Below are 18626 nucleotides of genomic sequence, written 5' to 3' on the forward strand. Positions count from 1 at the left end.
TCTGCAAATGTGTTTCGTTTTTTTCTGTGCTTTCTGAAATGTTGTCTATGTGCTTTCGTTGTTTTTGTTGCATTTGTGCATACAGAGTTGTTGTTTGGTATGCATGTGTGAACACATGCATGTGAATGTAACTCAGTGAATTCATTGTGCTGTGTTTTTTTTGTATGTGTGTGTCTTGTTTACAAGCTGAAGGGAGGGCCGGGGAAGAGGGAGGGAGAGGTAAGAGGAGGCTGTGTTTATTGAGGTCACACCCTGGCAATAGTGGAGGAACCGATCCCCCCCCCCACCCCCACCCTCGCCCTCTTCTCCAACCCACCAACCCAGGCTGCTGGTAAGAGAACTCTCTGTGGTGCTGAAAAGAGAAAAACACATTCAGACACACAGTGAGTGCAGTGCGGCCGTATAAAGCAGATAGATAGACCGAAAGACAACAGTGAGGCAGAGGGGATGGGGGGGCAGAAAGATACTAGTAGAGAGAGAGAGAGGCAGGGAGGCAGGCAGGAGATTTGCTGGGAGGAAGGAAGGTAGAGTAGGCGTGTTCTTTGTGATCCGTGCTCATGAAGCCTGGTCTGGTCTGCTGAGGCTAGTGGAGCTCTGTGTTGATGAGAGAGACGGTGGAGAGATGCTCTGACTGAACACCCCCCTGACACACACCGCTCTGCTTCTCAACTACGGATACTAACTGCATCTGAGGGTCACACACAACCAGACAGCCAAGAGTTCATCGGATCGGTTCAGACAGAAACCCACTAGGAGCCGCCGGAGTCTGTGTTCAGTCGGCAGAAAGTGGCTGCATGTCAAAAGGAGTGTGTGATGCTGGTAGGGTCTGTCTATGTGTGGGTGATGATGGTAGGGTCTGTCCATGTGTGGGTGATGATGGTAGGGTCTGTCAATGTGTGTGATGCTGGTAGGGTCTGTCCATGTGTGTGCAGATGAGTGTAAAGCTGGCCCCTGTGTTGGAGTCTAGAATTGTTTTGACAGGGGCCTTGGGTCTCTCTGGCTACCCAGGGGAGGGAGCACTGGCCTGGGCATCCACAGGCCTCGCTACCCCCTGTCACCGCCCTGGCCCTGGAGGACTCCTTTGAGCAAGCCTAACTGTTGGGAGCGTACAATGGCTACTGGGCTTCCCTGTGGATTGAAGTGGCTTTCTGTACAAGTGCTCCGGGATCTGTCTGAGTTGTTCTGCGGCTCGCACTGGACCCACCTGGAGAACGTTGCTTTGGCCCTCCTCAAGCCAGCAGGGACACAGCTCCACTGTAAGTACCACCACGCATATATTCACACACACACACACACACACACACACACACACACACACACACACACACACACACACACACACACACACACACACACACACACACACACACACACACACACACACGTGTATATACACAGACCTTTCCCTAGCAGTGCCATTGAGTTAATAGGATTTACCTTTGTTACCTGATCCTCTGTATAATGAGTTCGCGGGCAGTGACATTTTTGACACCGATCGAGAAGATCCCCTTCTCCCGTGACACCGTTGCCTAGATACGGACATAGTGTGCCGCTGTCATTTCTGTTTTGAGAAAATTGCAGCTCGGAGAACCAACAGCTGCAGCCAACGAGAGGAGAGGACGGGAAAGTAAAAAGTGAGAGGTAGTGAGGGAAAGAGGGGATGTGGGTTAGCATCAGAGCTGCAGAACAACCTTTTAACAGAATAGATTGAGAGCTTCTCCATCAGATTTATCTGATTTGAAGAGAGGAAAGAAAGAGAAAATATGTGTAAGACCAGAGGAGGACAAACAGCTGCAAGGTTTCACTGAAAAACAATGTGATAAATAAGCTGAGTGCAGTGCTGCAGGTTTACAGGGATTACAGAGGCAGGCTTAATTCAGCTCCAGTAGTGTTTTGAATCCTGCAAGAGCACTCTGTGCCTGAGCATCAACGATAAACTTCAACTATGAGGTACATTTATGCAGTATTAACTGTCGCGTCAGCTACAAGTTGTAATTACATCACTGCCATTTAGATCTGTCTCTTGTCTGTCTGTGACAGTGATTCAAAACTGTTCCCTTTCAAAACGAGTAGTCTCTGTAGCGAACCGGGACTGACTGCTCCACATGCAGTTAAACCCACTAACCCCAACACTGAGGTTATTCATGGATAGACAGAACCGACTGCTCCACATGCAGTTAAACCCACTAACCCCAACACTGAGGTTATTCATGGTTAGACAGAACCGACTGCTCCACATGCAGTTAAACCCACTAACCCCAACACTGAGGTTATTAATGGATAGACAGAACCGACTGCTCCACATGCAGTTAAACCCACTAACCCCAACACTGAGGTTATTAATGGATAGACAGAACCGACTGCTCCACATGCAGTTAAACCCACTAACCCCAACACTGAGGTTATTCATGGATAGACAGAACCGACTGCTCCACATGCAGTTAAACCCACTAACCCCAACACTGAGGTTATTCATGGATAGACAGAACCGACTGCTCCACATGCAGTTAAACCCACTAACCCCAACACTGAGGTTATTCATGGATAGACAGAACCGACTGCTCCACATGCAGTTAAACCCACTAACCCCAACACTGAGGTTATTCATGGATAGACAGAACCGACTGCTCCACATGCAGTTAAACCCACTAACCCCAACACTGAGGTTATTCATGGATAGACAGAACCGACTGCTCCACATGCAGTTAAACCCACTAACCCCAACACTGAGGTTATTCATGGATAGACAGAACCGACTGCTCCACATGCAGTTAAACCCACTAACCCCAACACTGAGGTTATTAATGGATAGACAGAACCGACTGCTCCACATGCAGTTAAACCCACTAACCCCAACACTGAGGTTATTAATGGATAGACAGAACCGACTGCTCCACATGCAGTTAAACCCACTAACCCCAACACTGAGGTTATTAATGGATAGACAGAACCGAATGACAGTAGAGGTATAGTGATGCAGAAGATGCTGGTCTCTCTGAGTTGGCCATGTAATCTCCATCTGTCTTCTCTCCAACCTCTCTGACTCTCTCTCTCTCTCTCTCTCTCTCTCTCTCTCTCTCTCTCTCTCTCTCTCTCTCTCTCTCTCTCATAAACATACAAACACACATACCGGTACACACACACATTCACTCCCTCAAACAGCATAGTATACACTTTGCATTTACACACACCTACCGGTACACACACACACACACACACACACACACACACACACACACACATTGAATCCCACAACACATCATTAGATGCTCAGTGGTGTGGCTGTAAACAGTGTTATATTAGTGGTGTGGCTGTAAACAGTGTTATATCAGTGGTGTGGCTGTAAACAGTGTTATATTAGTGGTGTGGCTGTAAACAGTGTTATATCAGTAATGTGGCTGTAAACAGTGTTATATTAGTGGTGTGGCTGTAAACAGTGTTATATCAGTGGTGTGGCTGTAAACAGTGTTATATCAGTGGTGTGTTTGAATGTGGCTGTAAACAGTGTTATATCAGTGGTGTGGCTGTAAACAGTGTTATATTAGTGGTGTGGCTGTAAACAGTGTTATATCAGTGGTGTGTTTGAATGTGGCTGTAAACAGTGTTATATCAGTGGTGTGGCTGTAAACAGTGTTATATTAGTGGTGTGGCTGTAAACAGTGTTATATTAGTGGTGTGGCTGTAAACAGTGTTATATCAGTAATGTGGCTGTAAACAGTGTTATATTAGTGGTGTGGCTGTAAACAGTGTTATATCAGTAATGTGGCTGTAAACAGTGTTATATTAGTGGTGTGGCTGTAAACAGTGTTATATCAGTAATGTGGCTGTAAACAGTGTTATATTAGTGGTGTGGCTGTAAACAGTGTTATATCAGTGGTGTGGCTGTAAACAGTGTTATATCAGTGGTGTGGCTGTAAACAGTGTTATATTAGTGGTATGTTTGAATGTGGCTGTAAACAGTGTTATATTCACCATCCATTCTCCTCACTTGAGAGTAAGAAATCAAAGGGATCGCAGTTGAACTGACGTCAGGAAAAAGTATTTTTTTCAATGGAGCATTCCAATTCACGCAGCTCGTCTCTGACGCACAAGTGTTTGTGGAGGAATCCTATAAAGAATAATCTTTTAGAGATTCAGATTAAAGCACAAGCCCAATTATTTGATCAGGAATCGCAGCAGTTCTGCGTGTAAATCCAGGAATGCACATAAATGCAATCAGTACCACAATGCGGCATGTCCTGTGTTCATGGTGCATGACCCTAAAGGATTTCTCAGTACTGTTGTTGCCCTAAAGCTTCTGTGTCATTCGGTTCTGTGTCATTTGGTTTCCTTCTTTCATCGGTAAGTTCTTGATCAATGGAAGTCATTTATCAGAGCGTGAGAAAACAGTTAGGACAAAAACCGACTAGATAGTGGACCCCTCCAGAGTTGTTTGTGCGTTTGAGTATTTGTACAGGGACAGTGCACATTAATTAACGTTTCAGTAAAAGTGCCGGTTTTAGCCAGTCGGCTCATTTTCAACCGCAGTCCCTGGGTTTGCATTGTACATTTCCCATGCTCCGGGAATAATGATGAAACGTTGACCAACAACTGCCACAGATACTAACAACCCTTTACAGGCAACGAACCCAGTAGACCACCAGACACAGAAACCAGCCACCAGCCACCAGCCACCAGACATCAGACACCAGACACCAGAAACACCACTATGTCATTAACATTTCTCTATTATACGTTCCAGAAGGTTGCCGGATTGCTTGTGAAGAATGATGAGCTCCAAACAGGAAGAAACTCTGAGATTTGTCCAGTATGTTGAAGATAGTGGACTAAGAGCCTACAACGGGGTGGTCTATCAGAACCCGGATGTTGAAGGTAGTGGACTAGGGACCTACAACGGGCTGGTCTCTCAGAACCTGGATGTGGAAGATAGTGGACTAGGAACCTACAACGGGCTGGTCTCTCAGAACCTAGATGTTGAAGATAGTGGACTAAGAGCCTACAACGGGCTGGTCTCTCAGAACCTGGATGTTGAAGATAGTGGACTAAGAGCCTACAACGGGCTGGTCTCTCAGAACCTGGATGTGGAAGATAGTGGACTAGGAACCTACAACGGGCTGGTCTCTCAGAACCTGGATATGGAAGATAGTGGACTAAGAGCCTACAACGGGCTGGTCTCTCAGAACCTGGATGTGGAAGATAGTGGACTAAGAGCCTACAACGGGCTGGTCTCTCAGAACCTGGATATGGAAGATAGTGGACTAAGAGCCTACAACGGGCTGGTCTCTCAGAACCTGGACCACGGCAGGAATGATAGGAACAGTATTTACCTACAGGAGAAAAAGGACAAGAAGAGAAAACAGGAAGAAGCCATAAAAAGGTAGGAGGCTTAAAATGTGTTCATACACCTACAGGACACTTTGAGAAATGATCCACACATACAGACTGGTCATGCTTGTCTATAGATGTGAGATGTTGCGTCATACTCGTGTGAGGTCTTCTCACAATAACGTTCCATGTAACAAAGCATCAGAGACAGTCCTGTACCTTATAATACACACCCACACCTCAACACACCCACACCACAACACAACACACACACACCTCAACACACCCACACCTCAACACACCCACACCTCAACACACACACACCACAACACAACACACACACACCTCAACACACCCACACCACAACACAACACACACACACCTCAACACACCCACACCTCAACACACCCACACCTCAACACACACACACCTCAACACACCCACACCTCAACACACACACACCTCAACACACCCACACCTCAACACACCCACACCTCAACACACACACACACCACAACACACACCTCAACACACACACACACACCACAACACACACCTCAACACACACACACACCACAACACACACCCACACCTCAACACACCCACACACCTCAACACACACACACACCACAACACACACACACACCTCAACACACACACACACACCTCAACACACCCACACCTCAACACACCCACACCTCAACACACCCACACCTCAACACACACACAACACAACACACACACACCTCAACACACCCACACCTCAACACACACACACCACCACAACACACACACACACACCTCAACACACCCACACCTCAACACACCCACACCTCAACACACACACACCACAACACACCCACACCTCAACACACACAGACCACAACACACCCACACCTCAACACACACACACACACACCTCAACACACCCACACCTCAACACACCCACACCTCAACACACCCACACCACAACACACACACACATCAACACACCCACACCTCAACACACACACACCTCAACACACCCACACCACAGCACACACACACCTCAACACACCCACACCTCAACACACCCACACCTCAACACACACACACCACAACACAACACACACACACCTCAACACACCCACACCACAACACAACACACACACACCTCAACACACCCACACCTCAACACACCCACACCTCAACACACACACACCTCAACACACCCACACCTCAACACACACACACCTCAACACACCCACACCTCAACACACCCACACCTCAACACACACACACACCACAACACACACACACACCTCAACACACACACACACACACACCACAACACACACACACACCTCAACACACACACACACCACAACACACACCCACACCTCAACACACCCACACACCTCAACACACACACACACCACAACACACACACACACACCTCAACACACACACACACCTCAACACACCCACACCTCAACACACCCACACCTCAACACACCCACACCTCAACACACACACACCACAACACAACACACACACACCTCAACACACCCACACCTCAACACACACACACAACAAAAAACACACACCTCAACACACACACACCTCAACAACACACACACACCTCAACACACACCCACACCTCAACACACCCACACCTCAACACACACACACCTCAACACACACACACCACAACACACACACACCTCAACACACCCACACCTCAACACACCCACACCTCAACACACACACACCTCAACACACCCACACCTCAACACACCCACACCTCAACACACACACACCACAACACACCCACACCTCAACACACACACACACACACCTCAACACACCCACAACTCAACACACCCACACCTCAACACACCCACACCACAACACACACACACATCAACACACCCATACCTCAACACACACACACCTCAACACACACACACACACCTCAACACACCCACACCTCAACACACACCCACACCTCAACACACACACACCACAACACACACACACCTCAACACACCCACACCACAACACACACACACCTCAACACACACACACCTCAACACACCCACACCACAACACACCCACACCTCAACACACCCACACCTCAACACACACCCACACCTCAACACACACACACCTCAACACATGCACACCTCAACACACACCCACACCTCAACACACCCACACCTCAACACACCCACACCACAACACACACACACCTCATCACACACACACCTCAACACACCCACACCTCAACACACCCACACCTCAACACACACACACCTCAACACACACACACACACCGCAACACACCCACACCACAACACACCTCAACACACCCACACCTCAACACACACACACCTCAAACACACACACACACACACACACACACACACACACACACACCTCAACACACCCACACCACAACACACCCACACCTCAACACACCTCAACACACCCACACACCTCAACACACCCACACCACAACACACACACCTCAACACACACACACCTCAACACACACACACACACACACACCTCAACACACCCACACCTCAACACACAGACACACACACACCTCAACACATCCACACCTCAACACACCCACACCTCAACACACCCACACCTCAATTCCATTCACACACACCTCAACACACACACACACCTCAACACACCGCATGCTAGTCCAGTTATACCTAGATCCACTAATACATTGCATCCCTGTAAAGTCACAGGTTTAAGTTGTTGCATTGTGCCATGGCAGCCATGGATCTTTTACAATGACATGTAACCCAAGCCTTCGGATTTCCCCTCATTCTGATTTGAAGTGATGGCTTGCTGTGTTGGTCAAATGTCATTACCTGACTTGTTGAGTTGTCATACATACTGCAGAGAGGAAAGAATGTGTGTAATGTATGTGTTTCTTGTGTGTGTGTGTGTGTGTGTGTGTGTGTGTGTGTTAATTAATGGGTTGTGTTTGTGTGTGTGTGTGTGTGTTAATGGGTTGTGTTTGTGTGTGTATCTCTTTGACTATGGCATATTACCATATTTTGGGATGTCAGTGGGGGTGCAGGCCTCTCTAGGGAGTAGAGTTACTTTGTCACTTCCTGACTTATTTGGGACTTGTCCTTGGCTAGAGGTTGTCTCTGCCTGGTCTACTTCTGATATGGAGAGTAGTGTTAGGGTAGCCTGGTCTTTACTTCTGATATGGAGAGTAGTGTTAGGGTAGCCTGGTCTACTTATGATATGGAGAGTGGTGTTAGGGTAGCCTGGTCTACTTCTGATATGGAGAGTGGTGTTAGGGTAGCCTGGTCTTTACTTCTGATATGGAGAGTAGTGTTAGGGTAGCCTGGTCTACTTCTGATATGGAGAGTGGTGTTAGGGTAGCCTGGTCTTTACTTCTGATATGGAGAGTAGTGTTAGGGTAGCCTGGTCTACTTATGATATGGAGAGTGGTGTTAGGGTAGCCTGGTCTTTACTTCTGATATGGAGAGTAGTGTTAGGGTAGCCTGGTCTACTTCTGATATGGAGAGTAGTGTTAGGGTAGCCTGGTCTACTTCTGATATGGAGAGTAGTGTTAGGGTAGCCTGGTCTACTTCTGATATGGAGAGTAGTGTTAGGGTAGCCTGGTCTACTTCTGATATGGAGAGTAGTGTTAGGGTAGCCTGGTCTACTTCTGATATGGAGAGTAGTGTTAGGGTAGCCTGGTCTTTACTTCTGATATGGAGAGTAGTGTTAGGGTAGCCTGGTCTACTTCTGATATGGAGAGTAGTGTTAGGGTAGCCTGGTCTTTACTTCTGATATGGAGAGTAGGTTAGGGTAGCCTGGTCTACTTATGATATGGAGAGTAGTGTTAGGGTAGCCTGGTCTTTACTTCTGATATGGAGAGTGGTGTTAGGGTAGCCTGGTCTTTACTTCTGATATGGAGAGTGGTGTTAGGGTAGCCTGGTCTCAGGTCTGTTTGTGCCGTATAGCCATAGGACTTGGCAAGATAGCACAAACAGATGACAGCGGCCACAGGAGCACAAACAGATCTGGGACAAGGCTAGAGTTAGGGGGATTGTGATCATAAAATCGATGAATGAGCCCACGTTCACTATTGGATATAAATACACTAAGTGTGTGGTTTGTGTATAGTTGTTTTTAACGTTGGACCTATCAACAGAACTATAGGCAAGGTTACGTGTTAATTGGCTAATGATGGAATATATGTGATCCAAAACTCAAAACCAGCCATACATATTCCCTAACTGAATGTCGGTCATTTCAGTCGTCTGATACATTGTTTAATAAATAAACAGTCCTACAAAACGTTGTAATTAACATTGGGATAGTCAGTCGTGTCTTGCAAATGTTTTTGTCCTCTTTCGCTCTCTGTCCCGATGAAAGCGAGGCCGAGGAGACCTGAATATGTAGCGGCACCACGTGGGCATCTGAAAGCTCCGCGAATAGGAAGCGGGCGCACAACGTGGGCATCTGAAAGCTCAGCGAATAGGAAGCGGGCGCACAACGTGGGCATCTGAAAGCTCAGCGAATAGGAAGCGGGCGCACAACGTGGGCATCACGTGGAGACCGCGAGCCTTGGTTGTGTGTCAACAGGTAGGCGCTGTGGAATCAAAGTGTGTGGTTCGCCCGTGATAGATCATAGCAGACTCAGTGGATATAGAGCTGGTGGCGTCTGCTTGTGTGTGTCTGTGTGTGCTTTCTAATGCTACATGCTGACTGTGGCGACAGATTCCCTTTCTACATGTTGCCAAAGTCTCTGCAACATCTAAGAGAGATGTTTTCAAAGCTGCAACAGTCATCGCTCATCAGCTGTGGCATCAATGATGTCTGGTTACCTTGTTATCTTACACCTTGTAGGGTATTGATTAATTTCACCTGACAGCTATATTACAAAGCAGGCTCAATGAGATAGCCAGATAACTTTGATAAATAACCACAAATAACTATTGATTTTCTGGTTCATTAAGAAAGATAAACTTAGATATGTTTTTTGTTGTTGTTGGTTGTTGAGTCAATTAGACCGTACCCATTTCAAGTATATCTTCAATAAATAAATAATAATATTTCAGACTGTTTAGGCATGTTTAGCTGGCTAACTCATTGAACCTGCTTTGTAGTATACCCCACTGGTAAGCTCTGCAAATGTTGTTGAGAGTGTTGAGTGTATTCAGTGCCTTAAAGCTTATGGTCATTTAGTCACTTGTTCTGATAGTAAAGCTGACTCCTAATATTATAGAGGAGTGTCAGCAGTGTCCTTTTTCTACTCATTATCTGTATACTCACAACACTGTTTATACGAGTATACGTCTATGAGCAAATTCTATTTGAGCAAGTAATAGTCCACGTTTTCAAGCGCAAAATCCTAGGTCCTTCAGTCATATGATGAAACTTTTTTTATGGAGTGTAGAACAAACTCGTATAACTTTTCACTCAAAACACATGGCGGCAAAAGTTAACGCACCAAAAGCGAGTCTGTCATCCCAACTCTGTGTCAATTCCAAGTGAGGTGAAAGTGATATCTAGTGTTCCGATATCTCTCTATCCGCCTTTCAGCTCTTGTCAATGGAAAATATTAATACACAGTAGCTAGAGGAAGAATATGAAATGATAGCTGATGATAGCCTTTTTCAAAAGGCCTATTAGTAGGTCAATGAGACAACCCATTTTTACAGTAGCTGATGGAGGGAGAGAGAGAGGCAAAGGGAGAGAGAGAGAGGGGGTGAAGATAGAGAGCGAATGGGAGAGACAGAAAGATTGTTGAGGGAGGGGCAGAGAGGGGGTGAAGATAGAGAGTGAATGGGAGAGACAGAAAGATAGGAGAGGGAGGGGCAGAGAGGGGGTGAAGATAGAGAGAAAACGGGAGAGACAGAAAGAGAAGAGAGGGAGGGGCAGAGAGGGAGTGAAGATAGAGAGAAAACGGGAGAGACAGAAAGAGAGGAGAGGGAGGGGCAGAGAGGGGGTGAAGATAGAGAGAAAACGGGAGAGACAGAAAGAGAGGAGAGGGAGGGGCAGAGAGGGAGTGAAGATAGAGAGCGAATGGGAGAGACAGAAAGAGAGGAGAGGGAGGGGCAGAGAGGGGGGTGAAGATAGAGAGAAAACGGGAGAGACAGAAAGAGAGGAGAGGGAGGGGCAGAGAGGGGGTGAAGATAGAGAGAAAATGGGAGAGACAGAAAGAGAGGAGAGGGAGGGGCAGAGAGGGAGTGAAGATAGAGAGCGAATGGGAGAGACAGAAAGATTGGAGAGGGAGGGGCAGAGAGGGGGTGAAGATAGAGAGAAAACGGGAGAGACAGAAAGAGAGGAGAGGGAGGGGCAGAGAGGGGGTGAAGATAGAGAGAAAACGGGAGAGACAGAAAGAGAGGAGAGGGAGGGGCAGAGAGGGGGTGAAGATAGAGAGAAAACGGGAGAGACAGAAAGAGAGGAGAGGGAGGGGCAGAGAGGGAGTGAAGATAGAGAGCGAATGGGAGAGACAGAAAGAGAGGAGAGGGAGGGGCAGAGAGGGGGTGAAGATAGAGAGAAAACGGGAGAGACAGAAAGAGAGGAGAGGGAGGGGCAGAGAGGGGGTGAAGATAGAGAGAAAACGGGAGAGACAGAAAGAGAGGAGAGGGAGGGGCAGAGAGGGAGTGAAGATAGAGAGCGAATGGGAGAGACAGAAAGATTGGAGAGGGAGGGGCAGAGAGGGGGTGAAGATAGAGAGAGAATGGGAGAGACAGAAAGAGAGGAGAGGGAGGGGCAGAGGAAAAAAACCTGTTAGAAGGAGATTAAGTGTGAATTGCTTGCAAGCAGGAGATGTGTTCTGCCTGGTGACAGCTGGAACAGCCGCAGGCCAATCAGATCACCACGTCGGTTTGAGTGAGGAGGTTCTTCCTGCGTGTACTGCCATCCCATTGGTGTTTTCCTTGTATCTGAAGGAGTAGTTATTCACACACACAGGGTTGTCGCCTGGCAGTTCTGGTTCTGTGTCAACACTTGAGTCTCTGTTTGAACGCACAATACAACACCAACAAACAAAATAACTGGGTTTGTGTGTGAGGAAAAAGTCTGTGCATATCACTGTGTTTGTTGTCTCACACACACACACACACACACACACACACACACACACACACACACACACACACACACACACACACACACACACACACACACACACAGAGATAAACCCAGTTCTATCATGTGTTGGTGTGGTGTTGTGCGTTCCATGTCCCATAGAGACTCAAGCAGCCTATTTACACACAACCAGAACTGCCCAACGACAACCCTCCATCCAGCTGTTCCAAGTGCACCTGTGGTCTGCGTTCCAGCCAATCACTGGTAAATATCCTGTATATAACTCCACCAGTTAAACACCTGACACTCACTACTCTGTTAATATTCATGAGTGTTTTCCTGCAGACAGCTGTGTGTTAGAAGCAGAGTTTCATTCTTATGACCTATGAATGGTATTATTACCTTATTGTTACCATTTCTACAGAGTATATGAAATAAGTACCACCCTGTTCATGTAAAGCCACATTTCCATATTGCCTGGACAACGTTTTTTTCTAATTCTAATGTTATTACATAGGTTCATGTTATTACATAGGTTCATGTTATTACATAGGTTCATGTTATTACATGTTATTACATAGGTTCATGTTATTACATAGGTTAATGTTATTACATAGGTTCATGTTATTACATGTTATTACGTAGGTTCATGTTATTACATAGGTTCATGTTATTACATGTTATTACGTAGGTTCATGTTATTACATAGGTTCATGTTATTACGTAGGTTCATGTTATTACATAGGTTCATGTTATTACATGTTATTACATAGGTTCATGTTATTACATAGGTTCATGTTATTATGTAGGTTCATGTTATTATGTAGGTTCATGTTATTACATAGGTTCATGTTATTATGTAGGTTCATGTTATTATGTAGGTTCATGTTATTATATAGGTTCATGTTATTACGTAGGTTCATGTTATTATATAGGTTCATGTTATTACATGTATTTAGGTTCATGTTATTATATAGGTTCATGTTATTATGTAGGTTCATGTTATTATGGCATGTTATTACATAGGTTCATGTTATTATGTAGGTTCATGTTATTATGTAGGTTCATGTTATTATGTAGGTTCATGTTATTACATAGGTTCATGTTATTATGTAGGTTCATGTTATTATGTAGGTTCATGTTATTATGTAGGTTCATGTTATTACATAGGTTCATGTTATTACATGTTATTACATAGGTTCATGTTATTACATAGGTTCATGTTATTATGTAGGTTCATGTTATTATGTAGGTTCATGTTATTACATAGGTTCATGTTATTATGTAGGTTCATGTTATTATGTAGGTTCATGTTATTACGTAGGTTCATGTTATTATGTAGGTTCATGTTATTATGTAGGTTCATGTTATTACGTAGGTTCATGTTATTATGTAGGTTCATGTTATTATGTAGGTTCATGTTATTATGTAGGTTCATGTTATTACGTAGGTTCATGTTATTACGTAGGTTCATGTTATTATGTAGGTTCATGTTATTAGATAGGTTATTATGATCATTTCTGCAGACTTGATTAATTAAAGTGCAAAAGCTAGAACTTATTACGTGATTTACAATATGGGGAAAACAACTCCTGCCATTCAGATACCAGATTTAGTGTATTTTATGATTTGGAAAAGAACAATACAAAAGTTTGCAAAGAGAGTGTTTTGAAATGTCCGCTGTCTGGGCTACATAACATCAGCTAGAGCAAAGCTCCTCTGGGCACCAGGCTTAAACAGGAATACACACGGAGATCCGTGTCATTTTTCTTTCTCTTTCTGATCTTGAAAAAATGCGAGTTCAATGCCACATCTATCATGGGTATGACTGGCAGCGCTCCACTGTAGTGATTGATGCCCTGAGGTCTTAGAACCCTCAGTTGAAAGGTTTGATTGCTGGAGGACGGTAGCAGTTGTATGTCAGTACTCAAGGGATGTCTGCGGGTTAAGGACTACAGATGGGAGTTTGAGACTTGGGAGTTGTAGTCTCCTGAGTATGTTTGGGGTGTGCACGTGTGCGTTTGTTATGTGGAGCAGTCCGGAGGCTGGTTTTGTGTCTGGTTTCCGTGGATACCCAGTTGCTAGGCAAAGTTAAGCCTCTGACCAATGACCACCCTCAGCTCCTGCAGCTGGCTCAGAGTCAGTGGGAGTCTCACACACACACACACCCAAACACCCCCTGCACACCCACACCACACCCAAACACCCCCACACACCCAAACACACCCACACCACACCCAAACACCCCCACACACCCAAACACACCCACACCACACCCAAACACCCCCCGCAAACCCACACCACACCCAAACACCCCCTGCACACCCAAACACACCCACACCACACCCAAACACCCCCACACACCCAAACACACCCACACCACACCCAAACACCCCCACACACCCAAACACACCCACACCACACCCAAACACCCACTGCACACCCACACCACACCCAAACACCCCCGCAAAACCCACACCACACCCAAACACCCCCGCAAAACCCACACCACACCCAAACACCCCCTGCACACCCACACCACACCCAAACACCCACTGCACACCCACACCACACCCAAACACCCACTGCACACCCACACCACACCCAAACACCTCCCGCAAACCCACACCACACCCAAACACCCCCCGCACACCCACACCCAAACACCCCCTGCAAACCCACACCACACCCTGCAAACCCACACCACACCCAAACACCCACTGCAAACCCACACCACACCCAAACACCCCCGCAAAACCCACACCACACCCAAACACCCCCCGCACACCCACACCACACCCCCGCACACCCACACCCAAACACCCCCTGCAAACCCACACCACACCCTGCAAACCCACACCACACCCAAACACCCACTGCAAACCCACAACCACCCATCCAAGCACTTGTGAGCACACATCGTCACTTAAATGTAACAACTGCTTTTTTATTTGGACTAAAGCATTGATTTATTGTGTCGTTCCTGGATAAACTCTGGGACTTAATAACCCCTCAGTGTTGAACTCTGTTCCACTGACATGGTGAAGACTCCAGTCCAGTGAGGAGTTTGAGTTGTACTTGAGCGCCAACTGAGAAAGATTCACTGAGAAGGAATTACATATTCAACACAGTGTGGACGACGCACAGCCGTTTCAGTGGCCACTATGTGAGTGGGTGTGTGCATATGCAAAAAGGGCCATAGTTGTGTTGTTGGAGAGACAATAGTTGTTGGGCTATTTGTTTTTCTATGGTTCAGTGTAGTGTTGTTTTGTATCTATTGGAAGTGTTGACCAATAAAGCTTATTGGACGCATTTTCCAATCTGATGATATAAGAGAAATAACGAGGTCCAACGGCCTCGTCATCTCCAAACTGCATTTAAACTTTCCAATTATCTCAGTGACTCCTTCTGTTCATTTGCTGGTGACCTTCTAAATAATCAAAAAAGAAAAACAAACAATTTTAAATGAAGCTAAAGTCTCTACCATTTGGCAGTAAGAGTCAGAAATCTACTCTGTACTCTCTGGCCAGTACAGTCCTGTGACTGTCAAAACCCCCACCCTGCCACAACAGCCGCTCTATTCAGACCAATCATCCATGTTTTTAAAGGGGGATTGATGGAGGCTGGAGTGGGGGACTTCCATCGTGTCTCTCGGTCTCTGGGTTTTGGGAGCGCTGAGCTAACCGTGCGCAGAGTTAAACACAAATCAATGGCAACCCACAGAGAGATTTTCTCTCGGCTGAATGGCACCAATGTGGTTCTCAATGTTGGTCGCTTCCATCATTTGAGTCTTCACAAACAGACTAGTGCAAGCAGAAACATGCACACCCAGACACACACACACACACACACACACACACACACACACACACACACACACACACACACACACACACACACACACACACAGGTAGACTGCTGTGTGCTATTATTTTGGTTCAAGGTCTTGTGAAAGGACAGACTTCCAGAGGTGAGGGAAGGACTGATGTATCGGTGATGTTAGAACTTTTCTTAAGCTGGAAACCTTCATGGTGTAACAGCCACTTCTGTTAGAGATATTACAAGAAAAAAGAAGTTAGTGCAAACAACAAACACAGTGTTTTCCCCTCTGACATCATCGCATGTGTGATAGAAGAGCCCAATATGTACAGATTGTTGTTTTACCAAGCTGCACGACGCTCCTCAGCTCTACAACTAAAACATGAATCAATATGTACAGATTGTTGTTTTACCACGCTGCACGACGCTCCTCAGCTCTACAACTAAAACATGAATCAATATGTACAGATTGTTGTTTTACCACGCTGCACGACGCTCCTCAGCTCTACAACTAAAACATGAATCAATATGTACAGATTGTTGTTTTACCACGCTGCACGATGCTCCTCAGCTCTACAACTAAAACATGAATCAACATGTACAGATTGTTGTTTTACCACGCTGCACGATGCTCCTCAGCTCTACAACTAAAACATGAATCAATATGTACAGATTGTTGTTTTACCACGCTGCACGACGCTCCTCAGCTCTACAACTAAAACATGAATCAATATGTACAGATTGTTGTTTTACCATGCTGCACGACACTCCTCAGCTCTACAACTAAAACATGAATCAACATGTACAGATTGTTGTTTTACCACGCTGCACGATGCTCCTCAGCTCTACAACTAAAACATGAATCAACATGTACAGATTGTTGTTTTACCACGCTGCACGACGCTCCTCAGCTCTACAACTAAAACATGAATCAATATGTACAGATTGTTGTTTTACCACGCTGCACGATGCTCCTCAGCTCTACAACTAAAACATGAATCAACATGTACAGATTGTTGTTTTACCACGCTGCACGACGCTCCTCAGCTCTACAACTAAAACATGAATCAATATGTACAGATTGTTGTTTTACCACGCTGCACGACACTCCTCAGCTCTACAACTAAAACATGAATCAACATGTACAGATTGTTGTTTTACCACGCTGCACGATGCTCCTCAGCTCTACAACTAAAACATGAATCAATATGTACAGATTGTTGTTTTACCACGCTGCACGACGCTCCTCAGCTCTACAACTAAAACATGAATCAATATGTACAGATTGTTGTTTTACCATGCTGCACGATGCTCCTCAGCTCTACAACTAAAACATGAATCAATATGTACAGATTGTTGTTTTACCACGCTGCACGACGCTCCTCAGCTCTACAACTAAAACATGAATCAACATGTACAGATTGTTGTTTTACCACGCTGCACGACGCTCCTCAGCTCTACAACTAAAACATGAATCAATATGTACAGATTGTTGTTTTACCACGCTGCACGACGCTCCTCAGCTCTACAACTAAAACATGAATCAATATGTACAGATTGTTGTTTTACCACGCTGCACGATGCTCCTCAGCTCTACAACTAAAACATGAATCAATATGTACAGATTGTTGTTTTACCACGCTGCACGATGCTCCTCAGCTCTACAACTAAAACATGAATCAACATGTACAGATTGTTGTTTTACCACGCTGCACGACGCTCCTCAGCTCTACAACTAAAACAATAAAAACGGTGGTGGGGCGACCAGTAGCACTGTTTCCCCCTACTGCAGATTCCACCTTTAAAGATACATCTTTGTCACAGTAACTAACTACATCTGTTTACTCTTTTGAATGTTATAAAATTAAATAAAGACAGTAGCACACTCTATATTTAAGCAATAAGACCAGAGGAGGTGTGGTATATGGCTAATATACCACAAACCCCCTAGGTGCCTTATTGCTGTTATAAACTGGTTACCAATGTAATTAGAGCAGTAAAAATAAATGCTTTGTCATACGGTCTCGTATACCATGGCTGTCAGCCAATCAGCATTCAGGGCTCGAACCACCCAGTTTATAAATATATTTAAAGAAAAGCACATTTTTTGGTCCATTAAAACAACATCAAATTGATCAGAAATACAGTGTAGACATTGTTAATGTTGTAAATGACTATTGTAGCTGGAAATTGATGATTTTTTATGGAATATCTACATAGGCGTACAGAGACCTATTATCATCAACCATCACTCCTGTGTTCCAATGACACGTTGTGTTAGCTAATCCAAGTTTATCATTTAAAAAGGCTAATTGATCATTAGAAAACCCTTTTGCAACTACTGTATGTTAGCACAGCTGAAAACTGTTGTTCTGATTAAAGAAGAAATAAAACTGGCCTTTAGACTAGTTGAGTAT

General features: G+C 45.4%; 1 protein-coding gene across 2 annotated transcripts in view; it reads left to right on the top strand.

Annotated features, from left to right (window-relative positions):
* Window positions 1-361: 361 nt before the first annotated feature.
* The window catches only part of LOC106598217 (neuronal tyrosine-phosphorylated phosphoinositide-3-kinase adapter 2), a 40533-nt gene continuing 22268 nt past the window's right edge, over window positions 362-18626 (top strand). The window contains exons 1-2 of one of the 2 annotated variants that reach the window (XM_014189270.2): window positions 362-1256; window positions 4742-5377. In XM_014189270.2, the coding sequence (XP_014044745.2) occupies window positions 4767-5377 (611 nt within the window). In that variant the 5' untranslated portion in view covers window positions 362-1256; window positions 4742-4766. The remainder of the gene's footprint in view (window positions 1257-4741; window positions 5378-18626) is intronic. The other variant, XM_014189279.2, reaches the window with a different exon arrangement.

The sequence above is a fragment of the Salmo salar genome, chromosome ssa03 (assembly GCF_905237065.1).
Source record: "Salmo salar chromosome ssa03, Ssal_v3.1, whole genome shotgun sequence".
Classification (NCBI taxonomy): Eukaryota; Metazoa; Chordata; class Actinopteri; order Salmoniformes; family Salmonidae; genus Salmo; species Salmo salar.